This window comes from Montipora foliosa, chromosome 6 (assembly GCF_036669935.1).
Source record: "Montipora foliosa isolate CH-2021 chromosome 6, ASM3666993v2, whole genome shotgun sequence".
NCBI classification, from domain to species: Eukaryota; Metazoa; Cnidaria; class Anthozoa; order Scleractinia; family Acroporidae; genus Montipora; species Montipora foliosa.
Genome location: NC_090874.1, coordinates 27,309,170 through 27,325,992, shown reverse-complemented (window position 1 = coordinate 27,325,992; position 16,823 = coordinate 27,309,170). Strand labels below are relative to the sequence as shown.

Here is a 16,823-nt window from a genome sequence, read left to right as displayed (position 1 = left end):
GCTGTTTAGCTAGACAGCTTTCAGACTCAGCATTGCATGAAGTACCTTGACCGTCATTCAGAGTTCCATCAACTTTGTCAAGATCTTTGCGAATTTTAACAATTTTGTCACTGAAATATTCCACGCATTAATGATTCGGACAAAGTACAGTTATTAGGCCCAGATGGATAAGACTGGACCAGATTGGAGTACAGAAGCTTCTCTATTGTCTTAAAAAGAAGTCCAGAGCTCCCTGAGTTTCAGTCCTGGATCATTGATGAATAAAATGAGTGCTTCGCGGAGGCAATCATGTCATTAACAACACTGTTCTGAAACACATACCGTTGTCTATCTACAGGTAATCTTGTACGTCTGGCGCCAATTACGTTTGAGCACAAGGACGAAGAACTACCTGACGGGTCCTTTCAGGGGCGTAAAAATCAAGGGACTTCAAGATCCGATGAATCAGCTAACGAATCCAAATAAAACCGTGATTCATCAAACATGGATGAATTCAGCATAATCAATCGAGCGCAACTTCCTTTGGCGAATAGTCTTTCTTGGAAATTGTGCTTTATGCAATAATAAATGCATAAAAATAGCGTAACATTTGATCAGAAATCAAAGGGTCATGAACCATAACATCTTCCATAAGATTACACTGATTTCTAGTAATGATTAAATCCATGGTATAACCAAGTGTGTGAGTAGGCATAGTCGGCAATTGTTTCAGATCGAAAGATGCTATTAAATCACAAAAATGCACTGCGTTGACATCGCACGAAGAGTCCACGTGTAAATTAAAATCAACGACAACAAAAAGCTCGCCTGATGCAGTGGCCATTTCCACAAGCAGGAGAGAAAACTCACGATAAAATGTTGACAAAGGCACAGATCATCCTGATCATCTTTGAGCTCTTCAAACGAGTATCCAAGAATTCAAACGGCTGAAAGGAAGTGTTCCACTCAATATGAGAGCTTTCTGGTATAAGAGGTGAAATATGTCAACAAGGGAAAGAGAGAAATAGGAGTTTATTATATGGGAGAGATCGGACATCGACATGTTCAAGCCAAACGCAATATATGAAAAGTGGAATGAAATTAGCGCTATTGGTGGAGTCCTTAAATGCGTCCTTTAAGCTCCTTGTCAGGGCAGTGCAGTCTCCCAGATTTTTATACTAATCATCTCTAATAGAGAAAAGATACTTAGCAATGTAAAGACAAGGTAATAGAGGAAACAGCTCATTTCCGGTTGCCGCCCGCATCTGAAAAACGCGCGTGCTTACTAGCGCTAGCGCCCTCGAGCTCGCGATCCGCTATATTGGAGACGTCTTGTGACTGCTACATTACCAACTATTCCACTTGTCTCTCCTGCCAGAAGGGCAGCCTGGGGAAAGTCGCTCGATTATTGATTTAGTTACTTGTTTAACATGCATTAAACTGGCGATCCTTTCGATCCAAATGACTGCTCCACAGGTAGCTAAAGAGAGATTTGGGCATGGATTAGAAGTATTTTTGAAAAATGAGTATCTGGCAGAAGCCCCACACTGTCCACATGGTAAGTTAAATTCTGGTTAATTCGGTATCGGCCACCCTGTTTTGAGAATGAAACAAAATTGAAGCAGAACCATACCACTTTTACGCGAGAGGTTGCATCTTAAGTAGGTATTTTTTCTCGGCATTTTATCCTTTTGCCTTTGGTCCTCTGTGTTGGCCACACGAACAACTAACAATTATTGGGGGAGGTTGAGCAAAATATTCGATGACTGAGTTCGTTTTTCACAATTCCAAACAATTAAATCACTTTCTGAAAGTTCAAGAAAGCGAACTGCCATTTTCCTACAAGAGCGTGGTTTCAATTATGCATGAGCAGAATATTATGTGCAGCAAAACACTTATTTGTAGGCAGTTATTTGCAGGTCACATGGTGGGCTCTCAGCCAATGAATAGTAAGGGAAAAAAAACATCAAATGATAAAGTCCATGGTCTGGCTCATGTTTGTATGAGTACATCTCATTCCCCCAGCCCTACCAAGTAGGCTGTGGCTATATTTGGCTGGCACCCCGGCAAGGTTTTGAATAGACTTGAGGACCGGCAGTTAGACGTTTCTGTGAAGTAAAACAACATATTCAACACCAAACCTCAAACAGTATTAAACCTGGGTTGACTGCACGTCAAGTGCTGCTCATGATCACTGAGCCACTGAGGCTTGGTGACAGATATTGGTATTTTTTACACATGTATCATGTTACCATTAGTTTGTAGGCAAACTGGAGTGCTAGTCAGGCTAACTGAAGTGCTTTTTAGGCCTAACCTATAAAAAAGTTTTGACTGCTGTGCATTTAGTGTATTCAAGAGCTTGTCCGGCTGCAGGGTTCTCCCTAGTTTTCAGCGTAAAAGGTAAGGGACTTTTTCAAACCAGTAAAGCAATTGATTAACGTTGGACGTTCTGCAAAGAATAAGTGACTTCTGAGCATTTGCAGGTGGTAATAAGTGCTCTTACAAGCGGTAAATTTTACTGGTTACCGCCTGATAAGGAGAACCCTGCTGCTGCCGGGCATTTAGACACTTTTTACCGCGTAATTATTGTGCTTGTGGATCCACAACAACTTTGACAATGTTATGATGTAATTGTATCATCAACAAGAAGACACACACATAAAAACTGGTGTCAATTAACTTTGTTTTTTACAATACTATTGATCTCAGGTGTCCTTTCAAATGACTTTTTTTTCAACCTGCTTCATGGACACCGTTGAGCTTGTTCTGCGGTTTGAAAAATGCTGATCACATGATAAGAATTTCTTTCTCACGGGCGGCAAAAGATGAACTGGGGCCAAATGAAATTTAAACCGTTGCCTAACCAAGAATTCAAGAAAATGCGGTGTACGTTTTTTGTTTTATCCCTTCAAGGTGCAACTGATAAAAATGATTCAACAGTTACACATGTGTATTCCAGACTGTGCATCACTGAATGTTTACAGTAACCTGAAACATTTTAAATTTCCAAGTCAGTTATCGTTGTATGTCAGATCTTAAAATCCAGAATTTATCACAAAATCTCAAGACAGATTTCCTTATTATGTCAGGGAAGGATTTCAAAGAACAATTGAAAAAAGACCCTCTCTATAAAGTGGACAGACGCCTTTTAAATGAAAGGTAATGTTTTCAAGGTGGGAACATATATTTCATGCAATGATGAAGCAGGTTTAGTATACTTTAAACTTGTACTGGAAAATATCCATCTCTTATCAGTGAAATTACTGTAAGTCGTTTTATTACATAATGTACATGTAGATAAAAGATGAAAGGGCAAAAGTTAAATACCAGAAATGAAATTTGTCACTGCGATGTACAAGAGTACACTATATGACAATCATAATAATGAAATTGAACAATAAAATTTGAAATAACCTGCATTGCATATTTTTCGTAGTGTATCAATAATACGTTATTGAAACTAAAGGCAGTAACAAAGTTAAACATTTATTGAACAGTAACGACAACCTTACAAGTGTTTCCCACAAGAAAACCGGCTGTTGAAACGCAAGGCAACTGGTATTTACACAGAAATGTTAATACTCCCAGAGCACATCTTAAAGTGAAGAACAGGGAAAGAGTAAACACAGAAAAACTGTGAAGTTTTGGTCATTTATCAGATTTACGGCATCTAGCAGAAGGGATAATCCAGAATATGATTGCTGCTTCTCCTGGCTGACCCGGGGTCTGTGTTTGGTGTAGTGACATGATCCCTTGTGGATAATGTACGTTTCTTTCATTGAAGCAATTTCTCGCTGATCATCAAGACTGCCTTGCTTAAGTGTTCAAAGCTTGTAAACTCAAGGGATGTCTGTTGCATTCGATACAATGTACATTTCGAACTGATCGAATCTATCCCCGTAAAAAGTCGTAAAATAAACTAAACGGTCGCCATAATTCCTACAATCAAGAAAACAGGTGCAAGTTGACATTTCATTTGGCGCCAGGTTGAACTTTTGCTGCTCGTGATCAAGAATTTTTCATCACATGAGCATTTTTCAAACCGCGGAACGACCCCAATGGTGTGTGGAGCGGGCTGAAAAAAAAGCCACTTGAAAGGACGCCTGAGATCAGTAGTATCAAAAATAAAAAAGGGTCTATTTCCTGGGTTAAGTGAACAGAAATATATGCAAACACTAAAATTTTAGCAGTTTTTACTTTTCTTGTATGCTCATTGGCTATTAATAACAAATGCTAAAATTTCATTGGCTTAAAACTTGACAATCACACCACCAACTTGTTTAAATTAAAAATTCTGTTCAAGAATCGAAATGGGATCAAAAACCTGTGTGGTGATCAAAAATGTGGATGGCTTCAAGAAAATTAAGCCATTTTGAGATAGGAACATTGTTCAGTAAACATCTCAACTTTCACGCTTGAGGTTACCGGTAAGTCTGCAAAACTGAAGTCAAACAGGTTCAAGTCTGGCAAATCCTCCAAATTGATATTTTCAGCTTGCATAAATTACAATTTTATGTGTCTGTTCTCTTATTGAGTGAAAAGAAAATACCGGTAGTCAATCAGCATGCAAGAAATTGCTCAGTTACATGTACATGTGTCGTAAAAATGTATTTTGTTCTCATGCAACAGAAACTGTTCTGGGGTACATGTCATTATTTTACCATTCTTTTAAAGGGTTAATTGATTGGAATGGAGATCTTGAATTGCCAGTTGCACTCTGCGACACTACACATGTACCCATTTATACAAAATGGATGTGTACCAGATGGGTAGTTGGACCAGGTTGACCTGCTCACTCCTCAAGTCATTTGCTATTGTCTTACAAACACACACACATGTTTACCAATAATGCAAGTACTAAATTGTGTGCCCCAGAGCACAAATTTGTGTGAATGTATTGTTTTTCTAGTGGTCTAGTGGTTTTTAGGGTCCAAAATTAAAATTAATATGCATTCTACACTTTGTTGCATTATTTTGTTTTTGTAGGTCCAATGCTCCTGTTTGAGAGATTTTTCAAAGATGGTCGTTCATCTTGTAGGTTCTTTGCTTGCTCAGCAGCCAGAGACAGAAAGGGCTGTGCATTTTTTCAGTGGGAAGGAGAGAAAATCTCGGAAACCAGGAAAAATGCTCATAGACAAATAGTGCAGGATTTCAGAGAACCATACAGACAGGCTTGTGATGGGTACAACAAATTGTTTGGTAATTTGGATGACAAGCGAAGACAAAATTGGTTGTTTTGTCATTCTTGTGACACCCTGTTGGTACTTAAAGAAAAGAAAAACCACCTAGCACACGATTGTGAGGAATCTGGGGATTTATCCAAACCGACAATGATTTTGAGACCAAGAGAAAATGAGAAGACACAAGCAGTAAGTGTGAGAGTTACCTACATTATCACACAAAACATGTACTAGTTTTGTATATTTCTTTTTTTTGACTCCACATTTTTGTTTGCAGCAATACTTCTTTTCAAGGAAGGCTACAGAATTTCTTGTGGATCTTGTGAAAGGTTTAGGTTTCAAGAATGTCATCTGTGTAGGTACTCCAAGGTACTGTATAAGTAGCATAATACCTGAACAGAAAGTCAAACATTTGTCTTTTTTTAATTAACGTCGTACCAAAACTGATTTAAGTGTAACCCTTTCAGTTCCAAGGGGTTCCCTTATTAATCAGTCAAATTGTCTGTGGTTTAAGAGAAACATCTGAAAGTATCAATATTGGACGACTTACTACAATCATGTCTTTTTTTTTTTTAACATGGGAGTATATTTTAATGATTTTGGTTTCTACAAAGCAGATTATCCAGTTGTCATCATTTTGCTAGAACCAGGCTCCTACTGTCACGACTTTGGTGGGGTTCACATAGTTAAAAATTATAAGTCTCTTGTTCTTGCTATAGTGTTTCAGTCTATAGTCTCTCTCATTCTAAAACAATAATTATTCAGTGATGCACCTGTGATCATGTCTCTTAGAGATAACTACTCTTGAACAACATGGCAGCCTAAATTTAAACAACCATTTGGCTTGCAACTGTTCAATCTTTAGCACAGATAAAGGCTGTTGTGGATATTATTTTACATAAAATGTACAGCTGTTATCATCCTAAGCAGATTTCCCAATAGGATAAAACTTTGACAGAGTAACGTGAAATGTGTTCACAGACCAGACAAATCTTACTTGCCAGCTGTTGACAAGCGATGGAATTCTGGTTGGCATCTGGTGCGCAAGAACAAAAGTTTTCAATCCCTCGGGACTCAACATGGCCGGTGTGTTATTAATCAAGGCCAATTCTTAGATTGTTCTTGGCTATAAATAAAGAAAATAAGGGGCCGTGGACAGTCTAAATCAGATCATGTCATTGCCAGACATTCTTCTTCACCTATTATTTTATTGAATTCATTCCTTATTTATAGATTTATGAGCTTTCTTGTTATATTTATGTTACAGGCTTCATGAGGAAATTCAATGCAGGCAATCACCAAGTGATCTCTTAGATAGTCTTCTCCTTGATATTGACTATAGATATGTAAGTTATCTGCACTGGCAATTTTTCAGTTTTTCTCACCATGCCATGCCAATTAATAGAACCTCTTCCTAAAGAGGGCCTGCTTTACAGGTTTATATTGACCCTAATGTTGTGGCCGTATGGACCAAGCGCACTGCAGCCCACACAAAAAAATGACTATGGGCCAAGTATTGTATATCCAATACTGCTTGAGTGATCTTGGTTACATGTAGTAAGTACAATGTAGATTGTTCTGTCGCATTTCTGTTGAAACCCACTTTAAATCACTTGAATTGAAAGGGCTTCTTCTGTGATATGTATTTGATGATGCAAGCAAATTACTCAGAAAGAACATGCTAAGTACTAAAAGTTTGAAAAAAAAGTTATTGAAAATTATTTGTGTTGAATATAAACAACTCATTAAGAATGATTTGCAAAAGAATTTGACAAAAGTCATCATAGATCCAGGTTGTTGGAAATTACCGGGTACACAAAATAATATTTGTTGATCATAGAATACAGTATTGTATTTTCCCATGACAAAAGATTGCTACGAAAATAAATTCAAACTTACGTGTACCCACTGTTGCAAAAAAAAAAAAAAAAAAAAAAAAAACTGGAGTATGAAATGGTTAATTTTTTGTAGCCAAATAGTCACAAGTTTGGAATAAAATTATTTTATTTTAAACCTGTTGGTTTTCACATTAAGCAAAAAATACACAGAAATGGGTTTATCAACTGATTTGATATGGTAAATTGACCACTGTAAAGTAATTTGAAAGCTGAAGTTTCAAGCATTTAGGCCCTTCATCAGAGTGAATAAAAAATAAACAACCAATGTCTTTTTCTATGGAAATGGTGGGTGAGACAAAATCCCGACAGAGAAAACTAATCAAAAGGCTTGAGTTTACATGTACTTCAAGATTACATATATAATAAATGGCTTTATTTTTTCAATGCAGGCTCAGTTTTTTCCACCCTCCAAATTTTGTTGGTACAACATGTTCAATCATTTCTTTTTTGGAAGCCATGTAAATGAGGAAACATTTCAGACATTTCTCAGGAAGGAGGGACTACTCATGGTGATGGACCCTCCATTTGGTGGTTTAGCTGAAGTTCTTGCTGATTCTATTAAGACAATCTGGAATATTTGGAGGAAAGCATTTTCTTTTGGTAAGTTGACAGGGGTCATATTTACTGGTAGTCTTGACTGATGTATGGGTTGACACATCGGTCGACAGTTGATCGATAGTCAGATGATTGTCAGTCGACAGTCAGAAAATAGGTGGTCGATGTGTCAGTCAAGATTTGTGTTGGCCGATATATTTGAGCTTTAGTTACTGAGGGTTTTCAGTTCAATTCGTGACCCCTACAAGCCAGGTTACTCCCTCTGAAAGCAATGGTCTCGTGTATAAGCCGCACCCGCGATTTTTGGCCCAAAACGTAAGCAAAAAGGTGCGGCTTATACACGAGTCTTTATGGTAGTTTGCGGATACTTTGCCAGTAATTCACAGAGTATGGCTTGACTGTCAGTAGGAAGAAACGTGATGCTCACAAGTAAACCTCTGTGCAGGTTTTTGTTATTCGTCAACTGCAGGACAATGGGAGCAATAGATTCATCCTACAGTACATGTACATGTAGGCGCTATCTGGGCCGAATATTCTGAGATTGATCCCATTTTAACAGCTAGAAATTAGACAACCGGTGATGAAAAAAATGAAGATTGTCCCTGGCCTAAAACTAATTCCTAGTGTTCCTAGTTCCCAGTGCTCTTCGGTTCGCTTTGTACAGTATATGTAAACACATGGGCCTGAGGGCAATAAAGGATTACTTTCACGTTTGTTTTCAAAGTTTTTGCGATGAGGGCAATTTGGAAATCTTTGAAAATAACTGCATGAGGGCACATTGCATTTACATGTTTATCACATAGGGAGCAAAATTATTGAGGGAAGCCCGTTCAGTGCCACGACAAACAACAATCAACACGCTCCCATTCAGTTAAAGTTCAATTCAATAAATTGTTGCTGTCAACAGAAATAGTGCTTAAAATGTACCAGTATTTTACATGTGGACAAAAAAGTAGTCTCCTCAGCCAATCAGCTTTCAGTAATTTTGCCCTGTTTGTTAATAGAGTAACCATGCCATCTCCCCTAGCATGATAGCGATTACTGATGTTGTCATCACTTAAAAAGAAAGCCATTGGACTCATCTTCTTAATTAACACACTTGACTGATTGCCAACATGTGACTGATATTCGACAGACAGTTCACTGGTATACCACTGACAGTTGACTGATATATCACCAACATGGCTGATACTTGATCGAGATGCATCTACATGTAGGAACTATTGACTGACCGTTAATCGACTGTTGACCGACTGTCGACCTGAGAGCAATCGACTATCGACTGACTACATATGTATCTTTGGTCTATCAATCAACTGTCGACCGATATGTTGACTGACCATTGACTGATATGTCGACCGCCTGTTGTCCAATATTCGGTCAAGACTACCGTACTTACAGTAAACATAATCCGTTAGCAGTAGGGTTGTGTTCTTTTGAGATCAATGGTTTACACTGTCACAAGTCACAACCGAGTTTAGGTTGCAGAATTTATAGTCTCCAGAAGCTGTCAAATCTCGATTAGCTGGACCTCACTTATTTGGACTTTCTCTCTAGTCTGTCACCATGTTTTTTCATGAATATGAATAGGATTGGGAATAATTATTCAAAGAGTAAAAATGTTGTAAAGTATGGATGGTCATATTTCTTTCTGAAACTTGTTTAAGTGTACATGTAGGTTAGAAAGTCAGAATTGGCTCAGTTATTTTGTCCTTACACTGCTTTAAATTAACTTGTCCAGCATGGTGTTTAAAGTATACATGCTAGTGTCATGAAACAGGAAAAAGGCTTCAATTAGTAAAATTCAGCCTACATTCTTTCACTCACTCATACACTCACTCGCTCACTCTCACAAACTCAATGGCATGGAGTGTAGTGCACTACATACATGTACAGCCTGTAAGTGCACCACTCACAAAAAGGCTAGACCTTTTTGCAGTGCTGTTACTTTCATTTGTACAGTACAGGTAACTAATTACCTGTATCATTAATGATGATATTGGTTATAACTAGCATACAGCTGTTACAGTAATTTCTCAGCATCAAGTCAAGATCTAACATTTAAAGAGTAATGAATTTTCCTTTCTGTTCTGTAACTTGTACGTATCTTGTTCTCACTTCTCATGCACTGTTGTGCCATGGTTACAATGTACATGTAGTTATTAAAAAGCTAGGAATAAATTTGCATTATCATTCTTTTCAAGAAAGTGACAAGGAGTTACCAACTATGTGGATTTTTCCATACTTTATGGAGCCACACATAAAAGCCGCCCTTCCTTCAATGACTATGCTTGATTACAAGGTACAGTATCTTATGAATCTTATCTTAATACCAACAAAACGTAACAGACAAATTAATGTAAATTGTATTTCTTCTTTGGGTTTCATTTTCATTTTGAGAAAGATTTACAGATGGTTTGAAGAAGCGAGATAGCCTTGTTACATGTAATTAGTACATGTATCTATAAAATGCTTTCACTTGTTGCTTGATTGTAGAAAATTTTGTTTAATTTGCACTGAAAGTACAAGCATTTCAGTTTTTGGAATTTAAGCAATGATATTGAACATGTATACCAGTGAAGAGTGGCTCCCATCCATGTGCTCATAGTTATGTTCAAGATTTCATTGATGTTGATGGTGATGTAGTCTTTATTTGAAAGCATTCAAAGCAAAATAAGTATATTAAAAATCAATGATGAAATAACGTTTTTGTTTCCTTCTCCATGTTACATGGAAAAGGAAAATAACTATCTTGTGGCAAAATTATGAAGTTTTGGGGGGGCACGCACTCACCAAAAAGATACAACATAAAGGTCGGATTACTATAGACCTGCTAAAGACATGTTGGTTGATTATTCTGTCCATTATTCTTCATGACTTTGCGTCAAAGTATGACAATGGGACACCGATAATTATTATTAACAATAAATTTTCATAAATTGACTCTGCAAAACTTAGCACATGTTCTAACAAGGGTCAACTTTCAACATGTGTCATAACTGCATTTTTTCTAACCATACTCAGAATTATCGATTTGCTATTGTTATCGATTAATAAACAGAATCGTAAAAAATAGCTTTGTTAAACGTTGTCTCAAACTTTCTCCCAATTTATGATTTGATAACCAAATATTTCCCATTAGTCTTCAGCTGGCACCTGAGCAAAAACGTTAATTTCGAGCCCTGCTACACCTGCCTTTCCAAATCCATTCTAAAACCTTTTTGGAATAAAAAATGTGGTTTTATCAACGGAGTTGATAATGTAAATTGACCACCATACAGAGATTCTAAAAGCTGACGTTTCGAGCGTTAGCCCTTTGTATACAACTTCCCCACCGATGCAGCACTACAGTTTCTTTAGAAACTACCTCGTTCATTCACTTGTTGGAATAAGGTTGCATTGGACTAAGAAATTATCATTCGGCATTATGCAGTAATCCAAAGTTACTGCTGTAGGGTGTTTCCACTTGTCATTGTTATGGTTTGCCCATCTGCACCTCGAGCTGAAGTCACCAATAAGATGCAAGTTGTGAGTCTTTCCATGTACGTGTATTGTCTGAGACATAAGGAATATTCTATAATTAGTATCCAGGGCATGGTTGTTCAAAAGACTATTAACTTAATCCAGGATTAGCGTAAACTTTTGTTTCATGTTTTCAACTTTTTGGTAAAAGTTTCTTTTGCTTATTTTTGTTTTTCAAGATTGACTTCTTCTAATGTAAAGTTTTGCCGAATATCAGCGTTAAACAACATTTGGGAATAGAGAAATAAACTCCTTGATGAATTCTTAATCAGAGAGTAGCGTCAATCGGCTTTTGAACATAAGCTTGGTACATGTAATTATGGAATTTATATGTATTTGAAGTGACTATGATCACATAATTTTAAAGATTCATTGTTCTGACATTTCTAAAAGCTGCACATAATCATTGTAATATTATTTATTATACTCAGAAACAGTACATGTTAATAAGCTGACAGAAATAATTTTTGAAACTTGAGAAGTCTCTTGAACAGAACACAATATGTTATCTTGAGCTAAGTATGGTAGCTCAGTAATCATACCGTAAAATTAATGTCATTGATAGTTTTTCATATTCAACACCTGTAGGTTGACTATGATAATCATCCACACTTTAAAAGTAAGAAGATGAAAGGATCCAAACGGGGATCACCAGTGAGAATTTTTACCAACATCAATCCTACTGATGTAGTTTTGCCCTCATCTGAGGGTTACAGGTAAATTGTGTGACGTGATGTAATCCTGGTAGAAGGTACTTAAAATGTCTCACTGTGGCCAACTACTTTAGTTTCAGAGACTCATTACAGAATTCCGAGAGTAGAATTAAGGGGTAAAGTGATTATGTAGACTGAAGTTGACTTATGGGATGTTATCCAGCTGGGATGATGGAAAGTTTTTTTAACTTTGTAGATCAGGTTCAAGACCAATGTGTCAAGTTTTGGCTCATTTATAGAGACTTGAAAATAGTAATGCTCGTTTAATATCTTAGAGCAACAGTAATACAGTATCGCTCAAAAGTAAGTTGACAGTCACTCGTGAGTCGCAGGACTCTACTCTAGACTCGTTTCTCGAAAATCTCTGTATTAATGTCATCTTTTACACTGTCAAAAGACCTAACTGTCCTGGCCACATAAGAGATTTTTTTTTTGTTCCTTTGCAAGGTTTTGTGGTAAGTGCAAGAGATATGTTGCCCCTGAAAATATCCATTGTGTCAAATGCAACAGCTGCATGTCAAAGGTGAGACCCTACATTTTGAGTCAAAACGTCTAGCAAGTAATCTTATCTTTTAAATGTGAACAGGAACAACTTTTATCCATGGCAGTCAATGCTTACCTAAATAATAAGGAAATTGTAATTACATGTATTATATGAAAGATAGAAGTCATCCTCGCTCTTATCTGGACAATTTGAGCAATTGTCTCCTATAAAGGTAAAGTCACTGCTTACGAGCCAGAAGACCCATCAGGCCGGCGCTTATCTCCGGTTTCCTTAGCATGAAGCGACTAGAAGTATTTATACTTCCCCCTGGATGGGATGCTAGTCCATCGCAGGATTACCCCCAGCATTTCGCCAGTACCCATTTATACACCTTAGTGGAGAGAGGCACCGTGAGAATAAAGTGTCTTGTCCAAGAACACAACACAATGTCCCCGGCCAGGACCCGAACCCGGACCGCTCGATCTGGAGTCGAGTACTCTAACCATGAGGCCACCGCGCCTCTCAGTTGTCTCCTATAGACAGCTGAAAAATTCAGGCGGCTTTGACGGGATTTGAACTCATGACCTCTGAGATGCTGGTGCAATGCTCTACTAACTGAGCTATGGAGCCCTTCAGTTGAGAGGAGGTCAATTTGTTGGGCTCATTCCTTCCCATGAAAGGTGTAATAAATGAAAGAAGTGGGAGGATCACTTCTATCTTTGGTCTATGACCCACCCTTCAAATATACATTTCTTTCATTCATTAAATTTATTATTTTTAATTTATTTAGTCCTTTCACCCGAACAAATGAGCCCAACAAATTGACCTGCTCCTAAGTGAGGGGATTCATACCTCAGAGGTCATGGGTTTGAATTCCATTGAAGCCACCTGATTTTTTCAATTTCTCTTTCATCCATACCCCACACTTCAAACTTTCGTTTCTTTTATTTATAATAATTATTAATAATCATCATTCTGATAATATTATGATACGAAGAAGAAGTGATTTTGGAAAACATTTAACTATAAAAAACTGCGATAAAACTTATCTAAACATATTTAAAAACATTAAAAACGTTGTTAAAAACTTTATTAATTTAAGGTTTTAAGAAAGTGCCAGAGCAAATGTGATTGCTTAGTCTACGAGGTTAATTTGAATATCCAGACAGACTCCATACGTGCCAATTTTTTTGTTAAATTTTCATTGTTCCTTTCTTTCACTATACAGGCTTATCTACTATTGTTCTTTTAGTATTTATAGTTTGCAATTTTAGATTACTTTGACTTGATAATGATGTTTAGCTAATGTCGAAACGTCTTCGTTCCTTAACAACGTTTTCAACAGAGTTCTTAGTATTTTTAAACATGTTTGGATATGTTTTACCCCCGCTTTTTTTAGTTAAATATTATGATAGTTTAACAATTAAACTAAATAATTAAACTAAGAACAGTTTAATAGTGAACGGGTTTTTTCTTGTACTTGGAAAATTCAGAACACATTAGTCTAGACTAGGATGTGCGCCCCGCTAGATACGCAAAACCTCTAAAAAAAAAAAAACCCTTTATAAGTGGCCAAAACGTATGTGGAAACGTATTCCCGTACTAAAGCGGTAGCACGAACCCCCGAGGAAAGGGTAGTAACACTAAAGAAAATCTAGGAGTCTTAACATCCCATAAGTAAAGATATCGGCTCTAAACCAAGAAAAAACAGAATTCATCCTCCCTATAAAGCGCATCATCCGATACTCTATCCCAAAACTCAAAACTCTTAAAAGCTAATGACAAAATCTAGTGAAGATGTAACGTTTTCTTTCTGTAAAAGAAACAAGAAACGACGAGGAAGACCGACTGACTTAGAATGACACAATTCACTCGCTAAAAACCTAAATAGTCTGAAACTATCCCATGAGCACCATGGAGTCTCTACACCGTGCCGTCAGAATATAAATAGCTGACTTATTCGTTCCCATGTTACTCAGTTGTCAGAAATGACATTCTTTCAGGCCACAATGTATATTATCTCACCGCTTCGCGGCTCTGTAAATATCCACCACTAGCCACCTTCACTTCGGTGAATAGTTGCTAAATATTATGACAGAAATGTTTTTTTTTTTATTTTGAAGAACGGAAGGCAGTACATTCATTGCGAGATGTGTGGCACATGTGTTAAACCAGGTAACTTTTCACCAGACTCATTTTTGGAATCCTATCTGATTTTTTAAGCATAAAAATTTTGAGCTGGAGATTAGGGGCTCGTTTCTCAGTAGTCATGGAAAAGCCACTTGGACCTAGTTTTGCATTTATTATGCCATAGTTAGAATGAAGCTGATCAGCATCTTTGGATGGGAAGAATCTCAAAAATAATTGCATTAAGACTACTTATTGTTGAAGATATAGTGCGATTCCAGCTTAAACAACAATGCCGGTTTTTAGTAGCCTTCGAACGCAGACGTATTTCCGGCGGTCGTTTCTGGGGGAGAGAAACGTCCGCCGGAAATACGTCCGCGTTCGCAGGCTAGGTTTTTAGTGGTAAGGAAAAGGAAATTTCTGTGGCACGCTGCTACAGACACCCCGCTGTGACAAACTTACCAGTTACCAGTGAATGATCATCAATGTATATCAGATCACAGGTGGTCTGCGAGCAGTGTTGAGCCATATTGTCTAGACCAAGGCTAGATAGTGGACACAGACTATAAATATGTATAGATCAGTGTATATTTTTCTGTGATGTTGAACGAAGTGACAGAGATTACATTTACTGTCTGGCTTTTCAAGTTGAGCAAGTGACAAGATTAGTTTTAAAAAGGCATCCTTTGTACACTGCCTTCTGTCTACAGGTCTTCAGCACTGTATAACATGTGGTCGCTGTGAATTGGTTGGACACAGTTGTGAGAGGTAATTTTCTTTTTAAGTGCTCTAATGTTTTTGTCATAGGAATGTTTGTCTTAGGGTGTGTTCGATTGACCGTAATCCGGAATAAGAATACATGGAATAGAAGGTAGAAACCCTTCGTTTTACGGAGATTCAAGTTAATTCTATTTTAAACATATTTTTGTTATCCTTGTTGCTTCAAAATGCAAGACATCCCGTTTTAAATCACAACTCCATGTATTCTTATCGCGGAATAGGGTCAATTGAACGCACCCTTAGTGTCCGTGGAGCCAGGATAGCTGTGAGAAATACCTCAATTATACGCCTTTTCCCAAAATGGCCGTCATTTAAATATTCTAGACTTTGTTTTTATTCAAATTAGCCCTTGATGCCTCGTTCTTAAGCTTAAAATTCAAAAGAATATTTTATCTTGAACGAGGCAACAAGGGTCAATTTGTATGCGCATAAATCAGCGGCCATTTTGGAATAAGATGTATGAAAGACAAGAGAGTATGTGACACCCAAATCCGAGTCCTGAATGGGATTTGACCCACCAAGATCTGGCAGGATACAGTTTGGAGAGTTTGAGTTCGTGACCAGGTGAATGCGTGGTGGGGTTCCAGTCAAAGCCTACAGATAACTCTCGCTCGCCATAGAATCTCTAGCAGTTCAGTGTTAAGAGCATCCAACCAGTTCTTGGAGGATCATGGGTTCAAATCCCATCTGGGAATCGGTTTTTCTGAGTTTCATTTGTGTGTCACACATTCTCCGTGTCTTTCTTGGTTGATGTATTTATCACAGGATTTCGTTGATTGATCAAAAAAGAGACTATACGAAACAAAGTTTTGTGATAGCGTGTAACGATCGAAAATTACATGCCGAAATAATAAATAAAACAAGGGGAAAAACCAAAGCATATCTCTGAAAACACACCATGTTTCAAATGGTCCTGGATAAAAGCGTCTTAGTTTATAGGCACTTCTACTTGAAGAATTTATTTTAATCCATGACTGTATACATGTATGTGATAAATTTTTCTTCTCCATGCAAACCGTGGCGTCTCCTTAGTTAAATTTTTCTGTGTGACGATTTCGTACTTCAAAAGCTAAAAGCTGGTTTAACATTTCTTCAATAACTTTTTAAGGATTAAACCACTGCAAAAACCGTGTACGATCAAAACTTGCTCTACGTTGGATCAAAATAGATCGTGACCACACCATAAAAAACTTTAAAATAGAAAATATCCTGCAAAGGTTGGTCAAGACAACGTGAACATAGGCGTTGTTGCTTGCAATATTTCGGCTGGCCAACACCAGCCTTCCATATTTCGGCTGGTGTTGGCCAGCCGAAATATTGCAAGCAACAACGCCTATGTTCACGTTGTCTTGACCAACCTTTGCAGGATATTTTCTATTTCTTCAATACTCGAACGTGACACAACTGCACAGCAATACAAATGTATAGCTGGACGCATATCAAGCATGGCACTGTACTCTATTTAAAACTAGTTCACCCAAATGGTAGAAATGCTGCCTAGGGAAACGGGGATGTTCAATTATGCTTGCGGTAATTGAACGACGGTTCGTGCGTGGAACTGGATTTAAATAGGCTCTTGAGCAGG

General features: G+C 37.5%; 1 protein-coding gene across 3 annotated transcripts in view; it reads left to right on the top strand.

Annotated features, from left to right (window-relative positions):
• Positions 1–1,334: 1,334 nt before the first annotated feature.
• LOC138007061 (rRNA N6-adenosine-methyltransferase ZCCHC4-like) overlaps positions 1,335–16,823 on the top strand; it is a 17,961-nt gene continuing 2,472 nt past the window's right edge. The window contains exons 1-11 of one of the 3 annotated variants that reach the window (XM_068853751.1): positions 1,335–1,537; positions 3,069–3,138; positions 5,018–5,348; positions 5,437–5,528; positions 6,427–6,505; positions 7,447–7,657; positions 9,817–9,914; positions 11,723–11,850; positions 12,295–12,370; positions 14,455–14,506; positions 15,169–15,226. In XM_068853751.1, coding sequence (XP_068709852.1) covers positions 1,441–1,537; positions 3,069–3,138; positions 5,018–5,348; positions 5,437–5,528; positions 6,427–6,505; positions 7,447–7,657; positions 9,817–9,914; positions 11,723–11,850; positions 12,295–12,370; positions 14,455–14,506; positions 15,169–15,226 — 1,292 coding nt within the window. In that variant the 5' untranslated portion in view covers positions 1,335–1,440. Of the gene's footprint in view, positions 1,538–3,068; positions 3,139–4,965; positions 5,349–5,436; positions 5,529–6,426; positions 6,506–7,446; positions 7,658–9,816; positions 9,915–11,722; positions 11,851–12,294; positions 12,371–14,454; positions 14,507–15,168; positions 15,227–16,823 lie in introns of all 3 variants that reach the window. The other 2 variants (XM_068853753.1, XM_068853752.1) reach the window with 2 other exon arrangements.